Below are 20,918 nucleotides of genomic sequence, written 5' to 3' on the forward strand. Positions count from 1 at the left end.
CCTCTACCTCCTCCTCTTTCTCTTCTGTGTGTCTCCTGGGCTACACTCACCCTCAAGCCTTCTTTACCATCTCCCTCTGATTGGCTGCCAGTGAAGTGTGTGATTTACTGGCTCCTTCACCTAACAGATGTTTAGGTGAACAACACACACACACACAGATTGGTGGTGTGGAGTTATGTCTGGCGGCCCCAGGGCTATAAGTGAGATAATGACACACAGACACACACACACACACTCAGCTTAGTGTGTGTGTGTGTGTGTGCGTGCGTGTGCGTGCGTGCATGTGTACGCAGGCTAAGGTCAAAGGTTAGGTAAGCCGCAGAGCTGACAAGGCTGTGGGATGTGTTAGGGTCAGCACCTCGCATATGCACACACAAATGTACACATTAATGCAGCCATACATTGACACAGAGGGAGTTAGACGAAGGTAAATAAAGCAAAGCTAACATAACTTCTATAAAATGAATTCTGGGAATTCGTGGGACCTCATATGTTTGCATACACTACTCTACAGAGCTAAGGCCAAAGACATAAAAGATGGACATAGCCACCGCGATGTCACTGTGATGGTTGGTGATGTCACAAAATGATGCCTTGAGCTAAACATTTGCATCATCAAGAGAGGTGTGGATGCAACTGTAAAGCCTACAATCTTTTATCCCCCTTCTGGAGATGGACAACAGCCATAATTTACAGTTGCCTCAAGGCACTTTATATTTTAAGGTAAAAAACTTGAGAAAATGGCAATAATCAGATGACCCTCTATAAGCAGACACTTTGGCGACAGTGGGAAGGAAAAACTCCCCTTTAACAGGAAGAAACCTCAAATAGAACCAGGCTCAGGAAGGGGCAGTTATCTGGCATGACCGGATGGGGGTGCGGGGAGGAAGACAGGACAAAAAACATTAATGTCACATTATATTGACTAACCATCAAAACTACTAACTGTAACCACAAACTCATCAGGTATATGTTTTCTCATAACCTAGACCCAGGATGTCAAACATAAGGCCTGGGGACCAGAATCGGCACAGCAGAGACTCCAATCTGGCCCGCTAGATGGCTTTGGAAAATGTAAAGAAGACCATATATTTTTGGACTTTTAACCTTGTTTTAATAAGTTATAGAGCTTTTCCTATTGATAAAGACTCCATGGTTATTTATACTACACCAAATTACTTAACAGATCTGTGCGGTATGTGGCCCTTGATGTAAAATCAATTTAACATCTCTGACCTAGACAATTTGTGTTTTTCGGCAACCACAGGAGTCTCCCCCTACAGGCCATTAGAAAGACTACAAGTTTAAGGTAGCAATGATATGTGAAATAATAGTTAGCAACACAAAGTCAGTGAACTGACTGCCATTGACAGCAAAGATTGCTTTTTAGCTGACATACAGGGGTGGTAAATTCAGGGGTAACTTGCCTGGAATGTCCATGAGTTAGTTACCAATGGTTAAGCGATAAAGTGAGAAGTGACAGACAAATCTTGGACGAGGATTAAGTGATTAATTGATTCACTTCTTGTTGTTTTTATCAATCCTCCACACTACTGTATATGTGTACTGTTTATCATGTAAGTTGCGGAATGTGACCTTGCCCCCCCGCGTCACGGAAAATTTACACAGCTGTCAATATACTCAAAAAGCGTTTACACATACAGTTGTGGTCAAAAGTTTACATACACTTGTAAAGAATATAATATAATGGCTCTACCGAGTGTCCCGTTATTTCTAAAACTCTGATTTTTCTCTGATAGAGTGATTGGAACAGATACTTCTTTGTCACAAAAAACATTCATGAAGTTTGGTTCTTTAATGACTTTATTATGGGTTAACAGAAAAAAGTGATCACATCTGCTGGGTCAAAAATATACATACAGCAGTGCTAATATTTGGTTACATGTCCCTTAGCCATTTTCACTTCAATTAGGCGCTTTTGGTAGCCATCCACAAGCTTCTGGTTGAATCTTTGACCACTCCTCTTGACAGAATTGGTGCAGTTCAGTTAAATTTGATGGCTTTCTGACATGGACTTGTTTCTTCAGCATTGTCCACTTTTCAATGGGGTTTAAGTCAGGACTTTGGAAGGCCATTCTAAAACCCTTATTCTAGCCTGATTTAGCCATTCCTTTACCACTTTTGATGTGTGTTTGGGGTCATTGTCCTGTTGGAACACCCAACTGCGCCCAAGACCCAACCTTCATGCTGATGATTTTAGGTTATGTTGAAGAATGTGAAGGTAATCCTCCTTCTTCATTGTCCCATTTACTCTCTGTAAAGCACCAGTTCCATTGGCAGCAAAACAGCCCCACAGCATAATACTCCCACCACCATGCTTGATTGTAGGCATGGTGTTCTTGGGGTCAAAGGCCTCACCTTTTCTCCTCCAAACATATCGCTGGGCATTGTGGCCAAAAAGCTCGATTTTTGTTTAGTCTGACCACAGAACTTTCCTCCAGAAGGTCTTATCTTTGTCCATGTGATCAGCAGCAAACTTCAGTCGAGCCTTAAGGTGCCGCTTTTGGAGCAAGGGCTTCCTTCTTGCACGGCAGCCTCTCAGTCCATGGAGATGCAAAACACGTTTAACTGTGGACAATGACACCTGTGTTCCAGCAGCTTCTAATTCTTGGCAGATCTGCCTTTTGGTGATTCTTGGTTGACTCTTCATCCTCCTGACCAATTTTCTCTCAGCAGCAGGTGATAGCTTGCGTTCTCTTCCTGATCTTGGCAGTGATGAAACAGTGCCATGCACTTTATACTTACAAACAATTGTTTGCACTGTTGCTCTTGGGACATGCAGCTGCTTTGAAATGGCCCCAAGTGACTTTCCTGACTTGTTCAAGTCAATAATTCGCTTTTTCAGATCCATGCTGAGCTCCTTTGACTTTCCCATTGTAGCATTTGTGGGCGTTTGTATCCAATGAGCCCTATTTAACTGGCTAAGAGAAGTCACCAGCTGTCGTCACTCATAATCACTCACAAGAAGTTAAGAGGCCATGCTATGAAGCTCAGTTCACTGACAACTTTCTAAGTCACCAAAATTGCTAATTCATGTTGCTGTATGTATATTTTTGACCCAGCAGATGTGATCACTTTTTTCTGTTAACCCATAATAAAGTCATTAAAGAACCAAACTTCATGAATGTTTTTTGTGACAAAGAAGTATCTGTTCCAATCACTCTATCAGAGAAAAATCAGAGTTTTAGAAATAACGGGACACTCGGTAGAGCCATTATATTATATTCTTTACAAGTGTATGTAAACTTTTGACCACAACTGTAGGGAGTCTAAAATATGCTGAATGCAAGCTGTAATGCAAACATCTGGTGCAGCAATTGAGGGGTATATTGATAGAAAAAGAAATTTAAACTAATATTTTTTGTTTTATTACTTTTTCTAGCAAAATTGAAGGAAATGCCATCAGCCACAATGTCAGATTTTATGCTTCTGTTAAGTTTCTGTTGTTCAAACAAATTGAGCATTTAGATGAGTCCGTGTTGGGCACTGGGAAATAATAAAGTCACAGACTAAATAGGTATTGATTTAGCATTGGCATATGAATCAGTAAGGCCAAAAAGAATCACTGCAAGCTGTATAAATCTTGATGGTGGAGGTAAAGTAACTGCTAGCTGAAGCAAATGATGTTTTTAAAATGCTGTGGATTGTAGTGTGTGACTTGTTTGTGACGATTGATCATATCTTGTTCAGGAAAGTGCTGCACACTACAAATAAAGGTGGGAGGCTAAAACAAGGCTGCGATTGAAGGTGTAGATTGTTAAAGATGGGAAAACGATGCATAATAAATGAAAAGATGCCACTGTAATTTTATTGGTCCAAGAAAAGAAAGCGACTCTGCAGAGTTAAAGGCTTTCCTCCAGACAACAGCGAAATGGGATATTGATGAGGGTGTTAACAGCTGGCTGCAGTTCAAATGACTGACAGAGCAAATTCACACACACGTGCACACAGGAACCTGGAACTGGTTAACCTCTGTCTCCAGCACTGATTTCACCCTCTCTCCCCTTCTGTCAAATATACACACACACGTACACTTTCACTGCTTTTCTTTCCCTTCTTTCACTCCATATCCATCTTTCTCTGCTTTGCATCTCAGTTAAAACTCTTTACAGGATTCATTTTCCTGCCAATTCTCTTTTTTTTCCTTCGACAACTTGTTTTTTCATTCTGTAGCATTCCCGTTTTACCTTTTCAGGCATTTTCGTATTCTGTTTATCATTATTACACTTTGACTCACACGTTTCCAGTCTACATTATAAACATTGCGCACTAAAGTTGGAACTAAATATTGTTGCAGATTCATGTGAGCTGTAGCTTAGAATTGCTTCTCATATTTCCTTATCTGATAATAATTACTTGACTCAATAATTAGAGAAATGTGTGGAGCATTACCATCATGTCGTGATGTTTTCAACAGCCCCATCAGTTGAGAACCGCTGGACTAAACTGCCAGTGGTGCATGAAGTGCTAATTGCACATCAGCGGGTACAACAATAAACTGCTGCTGACATATCAGTCTATCACTAATGTCAATTTAATATTTGACTTAATAGCCTCTTTTAGAACACTTTGGTACTTTCCCTGAAGTATTCTTTTAAGACAAATTTTGTCCATTTTCTTTAAAGGAAAAAAGGGATCTGACCTTTGCCCTTCTTCCTTCATTTCTGTTTTCCCTCTGCTTTTTTCTTTCCATTTACTTTTAACTTTGCCTCCTTTCTTTCATTTGTGTTTTTTGTTTTAATGTAGACACTTGCATATTTTTTGTAACATATATATTTGTACTGTTATCATGGTGGATGGTCACATAAAACATGACATGAACATGAAAGGTTAATATAATGAGGTCAGTATATATACCAGTAATCCATGTGAGCTAAAAACTCAGCTTCAGATGCTCTAAATCAGGGGTGTCAAACTCAAATACACAGTGGGCCAAAATTCAAAACTGGAACAAAGTCGCGGGCTAACATTAATATTTATTGAAAAAACAAATCTTCCTTTAAATATAAGAATGAATCTTTTCTTATGGACTCAAACAAGTTTTGCTGAAAAACTGAATATGGAACAAGCAAAGCTTAATACTAAACAATATATATATTAGCTGTATAATACCAGGTGTCAGTCAGTCAGCTTCAGCTCCACTAGTTAAGAGTCTTTCAGCATTTCTGTCACTTTTTAATGAAAAAAAATTATGTCAATAATAATTTTTTGGTGTTGTAAAGACTGTCCAGGTTTCTGCTTTTAGCATTTACTCTTTTATTTTTTCTTAGTCTGGATTAATTAGCAGTTATTTGTGCCTGTGCATTGTGTTTATACAGTTTATCGATGTATCTTGTTAATCATACAGTATTTGGACCCTCTGGTCCAAGTATTCTGGCTCCAAAACAAAAACACTATAGCAATAGCCAAAATGCCAATGTTGAGACTTTAAAATGAGCCTGTGCTGGAAATGAGTATTTTTATGCTATCGTCTAATTATCCATGTAAAAGTCTCATTAAAATTAAAAATCACCTCTTTAGAAGTGACCTGTACAACAGTTCAGCAGATATTGATAGCATGATAGGCCACCTTTGGATAAATTAAAGTTTAAAGAGCTTTCCTATTAGTCCCACTAGACTCATGTAATACAAACATAGCTTTGGAGAGCTGCTAATGACTCAGTAAGTGAGAGGATAGTGTTGACAGGAAGCCAGGCATACTCTACCTCTCTTTCTCTCTCTCCATCTGTCACATGCACATGCAACAGTTTGCAGATTGAAGACAAGCTGGCATCAGTTAGACCAACTAGACTCTGTATGTGTTTACATATGCTCCAGTTAAGCAGAAAGGTTTTTTGAAATCATAATCGTCATTTTCACCAGTGCAGAGCTGATTTATAGTTTATGAAGTAATTTAAAGCTCTTTTAGCTCTTTTCAAGCGATCTCATGTCACGTCTCACAGGCTTCAAAGTTTGTGTCCATCAAAAACTGACTGCACAGCAGAACAAGTTCAAACACGAGGGAAATGCAACCACGTGTGGTTTCTGCTCACTCTCGCTTTCTTCCTTCCAAACGCTGTTGCTTTTTTCTCACGCGCTCGCTCATGTCCTTGTGTGTGTCAATAAGCCTTAATGACTTTCTCTCTCTCCTTTTCACGACCACACACATACACACTTCCTGTCTCTTTCACTCATTCTCTTTTTTCACTTTAAGGTCATCTTCACACACTATATGCCTTGCTCATGGTTACAGCACAGTTAACCAGCCAAGCATTTTCCTTGAATTACTATGTGCTTACTACTATAACTATGACCTCAGTCAACTACTCTCAAAGCATTTCACAAATGCTGAGTCAAACCTGCAGGTTAAACTACCGACTGGTCACTTATGTCTCAGTTATGAAGGTACTTGGTGGGTAAGTCTAAAATTCCCTCTCTTTAAGCTCTATTTTGATCACAAGTTCCAAAGGGGATCATTTGTTTCTCTCTTTGCTACATATTTCTCCAAATTCACCTCCTAGTGACTCACTTTGTCCACCTGCTTACTGTCTGCCTTGCAAGCACCAAGCTGCACCTGTTTTCAGCAGGTTTCTGTGCTCCAAGCAGCTGTAGCTGCAGCTGGAAGACGAACGAGTAGAAGAGAGCTGCAACACTGAACCAAAATGATGATTTTAGAAGGAAACAGATTAAATAATGAGTGCAAGGACACATCAAAGAATAAGAACAATCTAAGAACAACTTATTGTTATGTTGTTGAGAACATCTTCTTAAAATAAAAGTTTTCTAAAGTGTTTTTGAATACCGTTGTTTTGTTTCCATAATAAGCAGGAAATCTGGATGCTGATGCACCATCTGTCGCAGCAAGCCTACTTTGGCAGTTGACTATACAGTGCTAATTATAAATAGAAATGATGACTTGGATATAAAAATATATTTGACACCACATAAAAATGTACCAAATAAATTTAGTAAGATATTTAAAGTCATACACACACCAGGCTGAGTTTTTAAAATAAACTCCTGTTTTAAATGTCCCAAGATTTCAGGTAAAGTTATAGAGGATGTGATAATGTTGTAAAAAGAGGAGAAAAATCGAGACATATATTTAAAAGTAAAGGACAAATGGGTGGGACATCAAGATTACAGCTGTTTACAAGTACTCAGGATCTTTAAAGAAAACACCTCTCTCTTATAATATAATATAATATAATATAATATAATATAATATAATATAATATAATATAATATAATATAATATAAATATCCATGGACTCACCAGTCACTTTCAACTTTTTAAGCGTACAGGAAGGGTTCATTGAAAGAAAATGTGATGGGGCTGCAAGGCTACACAGGAGAAAAAAAAGACACTGTTTCACACAAATGTTTATTACATCTAAATTGCACTACTGGTACACTTCAGACCAATGTCAACCAAATATCTTTGGTGGACAAACAGTGCATGTGAGTCTACGGGAAAGGAAAAGATGCTATTTTCACTTTCACTGTGTCAACTGTTGGGTAAATGCTGCTGCAAAAAGCTTGTAATACTGAAAGGAAACAGGTCATCTTCCACAAGCCAAGTCGTGGAGGGGAAGTCCACTCCCCTCCAGTGTAAACAAACAAACTCTGCAGAGCAGAGCAGGGTGACTGCAAACACAGTAAAGTGATGAAGGCCGAACAGAAAGCCCAAAGAGGTCAAGTTAAATAACATAATGACACACTGAATGCTGACAAGAAAAAAATCTTTCCAGATGTCAGTGTTTTGACCCAAAACAGACAAATGTCCACCCCACACTTACGACAAGTTCCAACAAGTATAAGAAATTGCTAACACTGGACAAACGGGGCAGAATAAAAGCAAATCACAGTAAAGAGCTCTCAGACAACACTTGTTCCAATCAAAGCTCAGTTGAATGTAATAAGCTAATTATTGTTATTCTTACAGTATTATTTAAATACTGTGCAGGGTTTGTGTAACATTATGATTTTAAAGACATTTTTATACAATTTTAAGTGTCAAACTGGCTGAAAGGTTTTGGCTGGAAAAGAAACTAAACAATTATTTGGAGGTAAGTGAATTTACAAAGATCCATTTCTCATACTTGCTAGCAGTTGCAGGTGTAATCTCAGTTAATGTAGCTGGACAAGAACCTCTACAAAGAACACAAACAAAACTAAACTAACCTAAAAGAACACAAAACTTCAATATAAATACACACACACACACCTTGGCCAATCAGATCATGAGAGGACAGCTGAGGGCCACTGGTATTGATACCAGTGTCTACCATGTGCATCCAAGGTGTTCAGAAATCATTACTGTCTACCTCACCTCCTCTAGAAAGGCAGAAAGCCTCACACAGCCATCTGTTGCCAATAAAGCACCAGATTTGTTCCGGAAGCGTTGGCACAAAAAACCCTAAAACGTTTCAAGAAGGCTTTTCCAACTGTTTAGACTGGAATGACACACACTTGCAATTTGCAAAAAGGACCAAATTAAGTCCCTTATTGATAAAATATTTTCCTGTTATGTTTTTGCTGGGGACACATTGGAAAACTTTTGCTTTTACACAGTAAAATGTGTGAGGCCAAATGTATCCCAGACCACCAGTGACTGAATCGCAACATTTACACTTATGGCACTAATCTGACTGATCAAGGTGCATTTTAAAGCCAAGTGTAGCCAATTTAATTGAACAGTTAGCTACTATTTGAACTTGTATGCTGCACACAACCTTTTGTTCAATATGTAACCCTTAACCAGCCCATGAATTAGGCTTTAAAACATTTAGTCAGGAGAAGTAGAAGATCTAAAACCATTTGATCCCTATCAGGCTGAGCCTTTTGTTAGTTTTACTTGCAGGTGTGTACTTCTCTGTTTAGTTTGGATGTGGCGCATGCTGCTGTGCAGACTGCAACTACAACTAGAAAGGCTGAAATTGATCAAGAACCTAGAGTGATATGTGGGCTGGATTAAAATTCCAGAAGGCCAGATTTGGCCTGTGTGGCTTGATTTGGACACAGGAGGTTTTGTCTTACAATTTTACCAATTTGAACAAAATGATAGAAACAAAACACTTTTGCTTGAGAGATGAAAATGACATTTGTGGATAAATAACCAGCCACAAGGAAGAGTCAGACTCATGACTTCTGATTCTGGAGATAATTTCTTACCCCACTGAATTCTGATGTGTCTGCACCACAGGGTTTTAATGGTGACACTGGGTGTCTGAGAAGTGATAGGTTTGGCGGTAACAAGCAGGCCCCCCAGTATAAACGGAAATGGCATAAAAGCATTGTTTTTACTGAAATAATGGAAGTCAGGTAATTGCAGTCTGTGTCTTTGGAGTGTCTGTTGTGTGCTGTCCAATCACAAGGATTGTATAATGAAATAAACCGTCAGTCACATGGTGTTGATCATGAAAGGCCACAAAGAAACCCCAAACACGCCCCAAAACATGACGGTGGTTGTAATAAAAACCCCAAAACATGTGGATTTGCTTTTATCACAATAATAATAAATAGTTCCCATTTCTGTATAACTGTATATCTCAGATTTCTGTAAAGTTATTTATTTCATATTCTGTATAGTTTTTCATATTTATATCCTGTTCATATCCTGTACATAGCTTGTACTCACTACAGCCTGTGCATACCTATAGTTATAGAATATTCACAACATACTTCATACCGTGTACATTATAACATACCATAATAGACCCATTTCTGTAATATACTCACATATCTATATTATTGCTAATATATATTGTAATATATCTATATCACTAAAGCACTTCTGGATGGATGCAAACTGCATTTCGTTGTCCTGTACCTGTGCATGTGCAATGACAATAAAGTTGAATTCTATTCTATTCTATTCTATTCTATTCTATTCTATTCTATTCTAATATAATCAATATTTCTGGCTTTGTGAGTGAATGTCGGACGAGACCACTAACATCTGGCTGTCTATGACTATTAGGTGCAGTTTTTGCCCTCAGGTCCAAAGAAAGGTTTGGCTGAAATCAAACAGATCGATGAGGTTTCCACCAAAAAATAGGGAGCTGCAGAAAATTTAAGACTTTCTAGAAACTTGTAGTGTTTGAAGATTGACATTTTTAAGACCTTTCAGACCTGCAGATACCCTGAATTCTTGTTTTATATCTCAGGTTACCCAAATAACACATGTGGTATAGATTATGTAAATTAAAAATATGTACAACATTTATGATTTGAATCTAACCTCTGACCTTGATGCTCCCCTCAAGGACGCATTAATAACGTCCCCCTCAATGAAACATATGGCAGTGAAAGAGCCTACAGGTGGATGCCAGGTGGAGGCAGCATCAGTAACAGCAAAAGATGTGTAAGAGAAGATAAAGGATGTCAGAGTGTGCCATGTGGGTGAAGTCAGCTAAAGGAATCCTTGCCGTAATGAAAAAAAAAAACAGTCACAGGAAATGTTTGGACTTTTCTCTCATTTTTATTTGAGTAAAATAAAGCCCCAATTCCAAAATCAATTGGAACGCTGTGCAAAATGTAAATAAAGGCAGAATTCATACGATCTGCAATTCTCATAAACCCATATTTTATTCATAGTAGAACATAGAAAACATACCAAATATTAAACACTTTATAACACTCTACTATCTTTTGAAAAGAATTTAGCTCATTTTGAATTAGATGGCTGCAACATATCTCAAAAGCTGAAACAGAGCAAAAAAAAAGGATGAAAAGTCAGAGGTACTAAAAAGAAACAGCTACAGGAACATGTTGAATTAAATAGGCTAATTATCAGTAATATGATTGTATATAAAAAAAAGAGCATCTTAGAGTCTCTGGAAGTAACGAGAGTTTCACCAGTCTGCAAAAAACTGCATTTACAGATGCTCCTCAATAGAAATTGCAAAGACTGAATATCAATACATAATATCATCAAAAGATTCAGCAACTTGGAGCGATCTATGTGCACGAGGTACAAAGCTGAGCCCTGAGGCCACATTGCATTAAAACAGGTTTGATTGTATCATGGAAATCACTGCATGAGCTCAGGAACCGTGCCATCCAGAAATTCATATTACCGGTACATCTCTATCACATGAAGAAGATGCTATGTGTGAACATGATTCAGAAACAATGGCATCTTCTCTGAGCCAAAGTTCATCTAGAATATACTGAGATGAAGTGGGAAACTGTTCTGTGGTCAAATTTGAAATTCTTATTGGTAATTATGGACACTGGAACCGCCAGACTTAAAAAGGAGAGGAAGCATCCAGCTTATTTTTAGCAATCAGTTCAAAATTCTGCATTTCTGATGATACGATGCGATACGATACGATACGATTCGATGCGATGCGATACGATACGGTACGATATGATACGATGGGAGAAGAACATCCAGAAAGGCAGCATCAGTGCAGAAAAATATATACAGGTTTTAGAGCAACAAATGCTCCCATCCAAAGACTTTTTTCAGAAAGGCTTTGGATGCTTCAGCAAGACAATGCTATACCACATATTGCAGCTACAACAGCATGGCTTAGTTTCTCAAAGAGTGCTGAACTGTCTGCCTGTAGTCCAGACCTTTAACCAGCTGAAGACATCTGGCATATCATGAAATGAAAAAATACAATAAAGAAGCCAGAGGACTGTTGAGCAGCTAGAATCCTATATGAGACAAGTATGAGACAATATTCCTTTCAAATAGTCTAGCAGCTGGTCTCTTCAGTCCCAGATGTTTATGGACTGCTGTTAAAAGAAGAGGGGATGCTACACAGGCCTTGGCTTAACTTTTTTGAGACGTGTTACTGCAATCAAATTCAAAATGACTTTGATATGTTTTCTATGTTCTACTGTAAATACAATATAGGTTTATGAGATTTGAAAATCATAATATTTACATTTTACCCAGCATCCCAACTTTTTGGGAATTGGGGTTGTAAAAGTTTAACAGACACAGAACACATGGAGTTCATATCCCCAACATATAAAGTGAGACTGTAAATCGTGACGACACTCAGAGCAATATTACTCAGCACGCAGTTCTGTCAAGAAGGTTGATTTAATATCTAAAGGGGATTTCCCTCTTTCTCTGGCTTACTCAGCATCGCACAAAGCGAACCACAGCTACTTTCCACTGTAGTTTGGTTGCTTTAAAAGGGCATCCCACATCTATAAAACCAGTTCAAAAGTTTATAAATCTTCTTGGTCCACCTGTAAAACTTTTACAATATATAAGACAAGAAGTTCCATCAAAAATATTTAAGGAGCATATTTGCTCTAACTGGGCTCCTAAATAAACGTATATCAGTGTAAATACGAGCTTTTCCGTTGCTCACCTCCATCTTCCAGCGGCTGAGCCATTCTTCTCTCTGTCTCCTGCTGATATAGTATGGATCTCCAGCCTGAAAAGTTACTCTGGGGACTGGCCTTCTCCGCAGCCTTCCAGTCTCTCCCTGCATGTACACAAAAAGCTTGTTATATATTGTGTATACCATGAGAGTGATTGATTTAACCATGTAGAAAACATGCAAAATTGCTGCAGACACTTGTTTTCTCACCTCTCTGGGGGAGTCGCAGTTTCTGTCATCTGGCTCGTCTGCAGGGGGAAAAAAAGTTACAGGAAATGGCTCATTTGTACAGGTTTAACGAGAGATTTAATGAGGATGTAAAGACGTGGTTTTCATCACTTTGCGCCAGTGTACTTATGTACAATTACCATTCCCTTAAAAGCTGCAACATGGAAGTTCTTTGAAAGGTAAAGTTTTAGATAAATGAATTACACAAAAGATAACATTTGTTGTTGTAAATAAACTGTTTAAAGTTTTTATACTGAAAGAAAATTAGCAGAACCTTTCCGAATGCTGTTCAATCTAAGGTAATAATCATATATGGGCAAAGAGCGTTAAAGCTGTACCCTTATTCCTCTCCGCTGGCTCTTGTTTCCGACGCCCGCGCTTCTTGCGAGGGGAGGGTGAAGGCGCCGGCTCCTCAGGCGGAGTTGGGGGGGCGTTTGCACAGGGGTCAGAGGTTGCCATCTCCTGGGAAACACACAGTGCACAGTCTAGGTATGAGAAAACTGTTGAACGCCCTCGTCTACACCCATCAAAGGGTTCCACAGACATAATAATCATACACACACACACACACACACGTGCAAGCTCTATACCCACACATAAAACAAATGCCTAAAAACACACAGTCAAAGAGCTACTTCAAAACTGCACACACATATTAGTCTGCAGAGGGCGTCTGCACAGGATCACTGTAATAAACACCCCCCAGGTACCATTAAAACACACACAAGCACACACACACCTTTGAGGTGACGATGGGGGGGGGGCTGTACTGATGTGAATAACAGTGCTAAATGATCCTAACTGCTCCTACAAGTTTAAATTTATATATATTTACAGATGCATGCCTAATATTAAGCACAAAGTTAAAATGAATTTACACTGCAAAATATCAATATGGCAATACTCGTGAATTATGAACTCAAACAGTCTTCTGCTTCTAGTTCAGGGGCTAATCCATTAGCTGACCAGCTTTAATAATGCTAAACCAGGGGACACAGAAGGGTTTTTTTTTAATATGTGTGTGTTTGTGTGTGCATGTGTGTGTGCTGCTAAAAGATTTTATAGATCGTTGGTTAAAAAGTGCAGAGCCAGAGGTGAATGTCAAACTCAAATGCTACGCTAACTCTAGCTTACGCTAACAGGCATGCAAAGGCTGTAATGAGCGGCTGAGGCGGCCTGTAAAAGTCAGATAACGCAAAAAGGTGACTAAAAGGGCCTTGGGACACATTAAAATACTCCAGCACACACTTTTAACATTTGCAGTCAAACAGAAACAAGGTTGTAATCCAAAGTTACATTTCTGGTGGCCTTACAGCATACATAATAGCTAAAATGTACTATTTTGCTTTAAATGTATGCTGTTGCCCTTTTGTAAAATAACAGCAAAGAGTTATCTACATTTATAGACCACCAGGTTCTTAGACTTAATGTGGGATCAAGCAGGGTCTCCAGACTCCATATAGTGACAGGGTAGCACTTTATATTTGTTTACAGAGTTAGAATCAAAACTAGAGTTATAAAAGTAAAAAAAAATGCTTTAAAGATTACTCATAATACTTCATCAGCACTTATTAAAATTAAATCAAATGCTAAAGGGAGAACTATTCATAAATATAGTGTTTAATAGACTTAATTAATTACAACAAACACATCAAACTCACACTACATAAATCAAGCCAATCCACTAAAGTCAACCACTTTGGTCCAAGTGGTTGACTTTAGTGTGAAACTTGCTATTTGAAATAATACATTTGTGTATTACTATAAAAAGCATAATTGTGGATATCTACTGATAATAATACATTAGCTAAAATGAATTAAAAAGATGTGAACAAAACACGTGGTATGAATTAAACAAGCTGAAAATGATAAAAAATTAAATTAAATTAAAAAAAAGTTAGCACACCATTGTCTATCCTGTGAACCATGACGTGCCCTTGATGTGAGCACGTGGCCTTTAACATTTATCATTTTAACCCAAATATGAAATTAAAGCTGCATTAAACAATAAAGAAAACACTAAACCAGCTCCTAACTTTTAAGCAAACAACTGACTACTTACACATTCAGCAGAAACAGAGGAATCTGGGTTTGCAGTCATCTTTTTGGCCACATGTTGAATGCAAATTCATTTCAGCCCTGGTTTGGTCCACAGACTCTTGAGAAAAATATCTGGATGTCTTTGGGTTGCTATAAGTGCTCGCCGTTCTTCAGCTACTTCGCCTCTCCGTCATTTAGCGCTACACAGAAAGTGTAAAGCCGGCTTGAGTCAGCTGGTTATACACTTCCTTTTGCAAGAGCAGGTGCACTGGTTAAGCTTCACTGAACCAATCCTACGACCTGATTGAAAAGCAATAGGTGGATATTGCTTAATGCAGCTTTAAAGATGTGCTGATATTTATATGATAGTTTATAGTGAAGAAAAAGGCCACAAATGCGCTGCAAGCAGGCATAAATGCATCGAAAAGCAAGCTATTTTTAGCACAGTGGAACTTTCACCTTTTCAAACAACTTCTCTTTGCACTTCCTCTTCTCTCAGAATCTATCGTCGCCTTGATCTTGACTGACAGACAGCCTGGAAAGTACCTGACTTTACTCTACAGCTGACAAACTTTAAACTGACTGTGTATACATTGCAGCAATCCAGCTAAGGGCAGCTTTTAGTTGGATGAAACGTTTGATTACACCCAAGAATAGGCTGAGCAGAGAACAGGATGTAACAAACAATAAAACAATGGTGCACCAAAATAATAGAATAAGCAATCACACTACAGCAAATTAATACATGCCAGCTGTGTTTATGTTTTACAGATGTACAGCCGAAGTAGCTGCATGTATTGTTAAAGTGTAAGATGTGAAAATAGGCAAATACCTTTTGTAGAAATCTGTGTTTTTCCTGTATATAAAAATTATAGAATCTACCAAAGAAACAGTGGGATTTTTCATTATGATTTGAAAGTACAATTTTGCTTATCAAATGGCCAGAAATTAAAAAAAAAATGTACAGACTTCTGGTAAGACTAATTAAACTTAGTTATATGCAGACCAGTTGCACTTATGTGCATCCCCCAACCCTACAAAAAGGCCCAATCCGAGCCAGTAAAAACCCTGGAAATGTGTACTGCAGGTATTTTTGCTTAAATTGAGCAAATAAGAGGAGAAATGTCAAAACTATGCACAAGTCACATCAAAGCACACCACCCAGATTTCCCCAATATTTTTATGTTTTTAAGTCCCGCACCCTCCTTTTGGGAAAAATTGCAATACATGCATCCATAGTTTGTGTTATCCTAGCTGCCAGATCATAAGATACAGTCAATATACACATTTAATACCAACACAGCTTGGCAACCAGATTGAGAGGGAGTCCTCACACACTGGGAATATACAACCTGAGGGCTATAACTACCCCACGACATTCTCCATCTGACCCTGAGTGTGCAAAAAGCAAAACAAAATTACCTCCCAGAAATCAGTGCTCAGGAATCCCAAGGCAAGCCTGTACTGCTTTACATAACTAAAGACTAATTTCAGTGTTTTAAGTGTATGTCTATCATTTTTCATGTTAGCAGTGTTTTCATTGCAACCTATATGTGGAGATGAGTGCAGTTATCGATTGTATGGCTTTTTTTTTTCAGTACGATGCTCTAGAAACAAATTCTGTCCAGCCTTAAGTTTGATGCGTAATGAATTAGCTGCAAAATAGGCATTGAAATGAAAAGGAATCAGTAAATGTGGGTCGAACCATATATATAATTATTCTAGTATGGATCACAGAATTGCAATTTCAGTAAAGTTGGAAAGATTCAAAAACTCTATTAACGCTATTTGAATCTTCATACAGGTGCATGTTCATTATTTGAAAATTAAAATATACATTAATAAATGAAGACATTTAAAAAAAGGCTTATCTCCTAAGAAGCCATCTGTAGCAGTCAATATACTCTGTTTTCATTGACAACAAATTAATTAAGTGTCCAATTACTAATCAGAAGCCGCATATACACAGAGCTTTTGCATGGAAAGCATATAATACTGCTTAAAAGCCTAGCTACAATTTCTTAAATCACACTTTATACAGTAACTTTAAACAAATTAATGTGACCATATTTACTGAGTTTGCAATTGGGTGATACAACAGCACAAAGTAGCAAATCTACACAGAATGGCTGAATCTTATGGCAGGATCTTAAGAGAGCTGTGCATAGGCGAATGACTGCAAACCTCAATAAAATAAAGCAACATAGCAAAGACACACGGGCCAAAATTCCTCCACAGCAGATAAAGTAGACTGATAAAGTCATACTGAAAATAATGACTTAATTTGTTGCTGCTAAAGGTGGTTCTATAACCATGGGGGCGTACGTAGTTTTTTTTAATCAAGTATACCTCAAGAATCCTCTGAAAACATTATTTTACACAACTGTGCATGTTCTTGGGTTGTTGTTTTGTTTTGTTTTTAAGTGTAGGCTTTGTTTTTCAATAATTTAAGTTCATACCCCTGTACTGTAACACACTCTCACAAGTTACATTCACGTCTTAAATGCTGTTGACCGTCTTTGGCACTTTACTGCAACCATTTGCATTACTGTCATACCTGCTACCGTTGGTCATTTCCACTACTGTCCATGTACAACTCACAAGCTGGTCTATCTACTTATTTATTTATCTATTTATTATCTTTCACATCTGCACTGCTGTATATAGGTTTCACTTTTAATATATATTTCCCCAAAATGTGTCCTTTATCTCTTTTAATTCTTAATTCTTCCTCACAGTCAGGTGACACAAAAATGCATTAGTGCCATTAATTTATGGCACTTTTTAGGATATCTGTGATAGATGTAGAGGTATAATGAACACAAACAAAATGACCACACTTTGTACCTGACATTGTTTCCCTTACTCATTATAATCAGGTAAAGTTTGACTGTTTTCTGGCAGATTTTTTTACTTTTATATGAGTTGATCATATTTATATGACTGCACATAGGAACTCAACACCACACGATCTTTTGCTTGCTATTTTAAATGTTGTGACCAAAACTGTCATTTTTATCCACCAACCACGTGTCATGATACTTTTTTGTCAGACATGCCAATCACAATCTGTTCGCAATCCATCTGTGACCTTTTTGTGGTCTGGATGCAAAACGGAAACACCAAAAGAAACCAAACGAAACTCCACATGCACCAAAAGTGAATCGAAAGGTCTGGTTGACATGCATAGTCTGACTGAGCTAAGAGCCAAGCAGTTTAAATAATTATAGTTTAGCATAACCTAAGATTGAATCTAGTTATTATAGTGCAAGGAGAGTTTCATTTTTTATAAAAAACTGAGGGGGATTTTCACGTTGAAGCATTGCATAAATGTTGGGAAGTGTTCCAATATAACTCTGTAGTCCTACTGTACTTCAAACTACTTTAATCTACAGTAACACACAGACATGCATAATAACCCACCAGCTGCTCCACACATGGTTGAAGCAGAGAGGAAGAAATGGGATCAAAATGAGGAAGGAAATAGGAGGAGGAGGGGGAATACTATCTTAACTTAGAAAAAATACTAACCAGCGGGAAAACAGAGCAATGAAATGATGAAGGAAACAAAGACAAAGGCTAATTTAATCATCCATTAAACCATCATCATTACTCTAATATTATGTGTGTACAGGCGAGAGTGTGGTTACTTTTGATGGAAGAGAACAAGTGGAGAGAGAGAGAAGAAATTGAGGCTTTCTCGACCCATCTCTGCTCTATATAGTTACTGACAGCTCCACCCTGGAGATCCACACAATTCCTGGTCAGACTCCACGGTGTGATTGTGTATTTGTGCTTTTCATATTTGTATGTCCTGGTGGGGACTTTAACCTGAGTGCACACCAACCTTGGAGGACTTGTCTCACTACAGGGAGCATAAAACTTCAGGGATGTGTGTAAATAGTCAATTTGATGATGATGCATTGTTTATCCATTGCAAGTCGGCCAAATAAATGCTAGCCTATACATCAGGGGTGGCCAACTCCAGGCCTTGAGAGCCAGTGTCCTGCAGGTTTTAGATGTATCCTTGATCCATCACAGCTGATTTAAATGGCTAAATTACCTCCTCAACATTTCTTGAAGTTCTCCAGAGGCCTGGTAATGAACTAATCATTTGATTCAGGTGTGTTGACCCAGGGTGATATTTAAACCTGCAGGACACCGGCTCTTGAGGCCTGGAGTTGCCCACCCCTGCTATACATAAAAGCTCTCCTATGTCTGCTTAAGTTTCACATTACTAACAGAAAAAAGTAAAGCCCAGAGGATGAGTTGGCTCCAATAGATAACTTCAGGTTTAATCACGAGTTTTTAGATGAATTCTTATAGGGGCTACATTCCCATGCCAACTTATGCTGCACACCTACAGTAGGTTATGCGCGAGATAAGACAGCAGCAAGTACAAAACCAGCTTAATGACCAGTCAGTTCTGTGGAAAAAGGCGTTACCATTGGTGGAAAAGCCTGTGGTCCTAAGTGCACAGTTAGAAGAGGGGTCTTTTAGAGGTAGTTTACAGTTTTGACTTTCTCTGACAAAAATTAATACGAGACAGCAATTCTTATAAGCAACTTTATTCCTTGCTATATTTTCCTGTTGGCTGCAAAGAAGGTTAAACTTGTTTTATAAGTGAAAACAGGGCACTTAAGCCTTTTACTTGCCGTCTTATATAAAATGTAGGTAAGTGGTTTGATGTTTGCTTTTGTATTTGTTGTTTTTTCAGCTTCTTTCATTTGTTCTTAGACCACTGCAGCTGAAAGAACAATGCTAAAACTGCCTCACACACACACACACACACACACACACACACACACACACACACACACACACACACACACACACACACACACACACACACATATACAACTTAATTGAACATGCAGTTGTAATTATCACATATATCAAAAAGGCTGTAATCCAAATCAGTCTGTTAACTTTGATACAGAGTAGGCATGTCTGTTGACTTTCTTTTCTCGTTTCAATAAACTTTATTTATAGAGCACTTTTCCAGTCTTACTAACTAAAGTGCACAGAGCACACATACTCTCACACACTTACAGACACACACACATGCATATAGTACTTTTAGTACTATATTTTTCCTCTCAGACACACACAGCTGATTTGTGTGCAGAAGCTTTGTTTGTTGGTTTCATTCTGAATTACATATTTAACATCTGTATTTTTCTAATGTTATACTTTTATCTTCCTTTGTAAAATTGTTCTACAGTTACTAGATCTGTACATGCAAGCCAAGATTAGGAATACCTGGGCTGATTTATGAATTGATAACCACCTTTATATAACCACTTAGCTTGATTGCTGAAGTTATTAAGAGAAGCCACAGAAGGAAAAGATATCCTGAATATGTATGTAGTACAGCACTGCAGTAGCGTTACACATTGTAGAAATATTTAATTAGGGTAATACAATAATAACATCTAGAATTAGGCTACACATTGTAGAAAAGTTTCTGTGCTGTCTGCTTGTTTTTCAGCCACAAAGCAAAGTTGGCAACATCGCCAGTTTGTAATGTTGCAACTCAAGCATTACATTGTGTATTTGTAGGGTAGTCGGTTAAAGAACTTCACTGGTGTTACTAAGATATTGCAACACCACCCGCTACTAGAAGATGTAGTGAGATGGAAACTAACAAGTTTGAGGCAGTAGTGATGTAGGAATTGGGTTGCTCTACGCTGTACAAAATGCCTCACAGTTCAGGGACATTTAAAATATGATTTGATGATTTGTCAGTTATGTCTGTTTTCTTACTTTCAGACTGGTTGAGTAATCAGATTTTTTTTCCTCCTGTTTAAAGTAATTAAAGTTAAGCTTAAATATTCACTTGTGATCGTTAGTGTTAGGTTAAGGGAATGCTCAGTGTCAATAAGTAAACCCCACAGAGATTATGGAAATACATTTGTGTGTGAGTGTGTGACTGTGTGCCTGTGTCTGACAGGACCCACATTCATCCTGCTCGCTTTGTCAGGGCTCAGACATCAAAGCATGATCAGACCTGCTCTCCTGCACACATGCATATCCACAAACATACACACACGTTGGTTTTTCTATATTTATGAGGGCACTAACTGACAATCTAATCTATCCTAATCTTCAACCATCACAATGAACCATAACTACAACCCTTTGTGCGTTGAAACCAAATCCTAACCCACCTATTGCCTTATAAAATGTGAGGACCTGCCTAAATGACCTCACAACAAAGGTTTTTGGTCCGTGCAAGGATATCAGCACACACACACACACACACACACACACACACACACACACACACACACACACACA

The 20,918-nt window shown here is 38.1% G+C and overlaps 1 protein-coding gene across 1 annotated transcript in view; it reads right to left on the reverse strand.

Moving 5' to 3' along the window:
* Window positions 1–20,918, reverse strand: part of LOC102297513 (DNA (cytosine-5)-methyltransferase 3A) — a gene marked incomplete at its 3' end in the record, with an annotated part of 70,812 nt that overhangs the window by 13,664 nt on the left and 36,230 nt on the right. Inside the window, 3 exon segments of the mRNA XM_005931576.3 lie at window positions 12,339–12,455; window positions 12,561–12,598; window positions 12,917–13,040. Of these exon segments, the coding sequence (XP_005931638.2) occupies window positions 12,339–12,455; window positions 12,561–12,598; window positions 12,917–13,040 (279 nt within the window).

This window comes from Haplochromis burtoni, unplaced genomic scaffold (genome assembly GCF_018398535.1).
Source record: "Haplochromis burtoni strain Fernald_Lab_line unplaced genomic scaffold, NCSU_Asbu1 Contig_147, whole genome shotgun sequence".
In the NCBI taxonomy this organism is placed as follows: Eukaryota; Metazoa; Chordata; class Actinopteri; order Cichliformes; family Cichlidae; genus Haplochromis; species Haplochromis burtoni.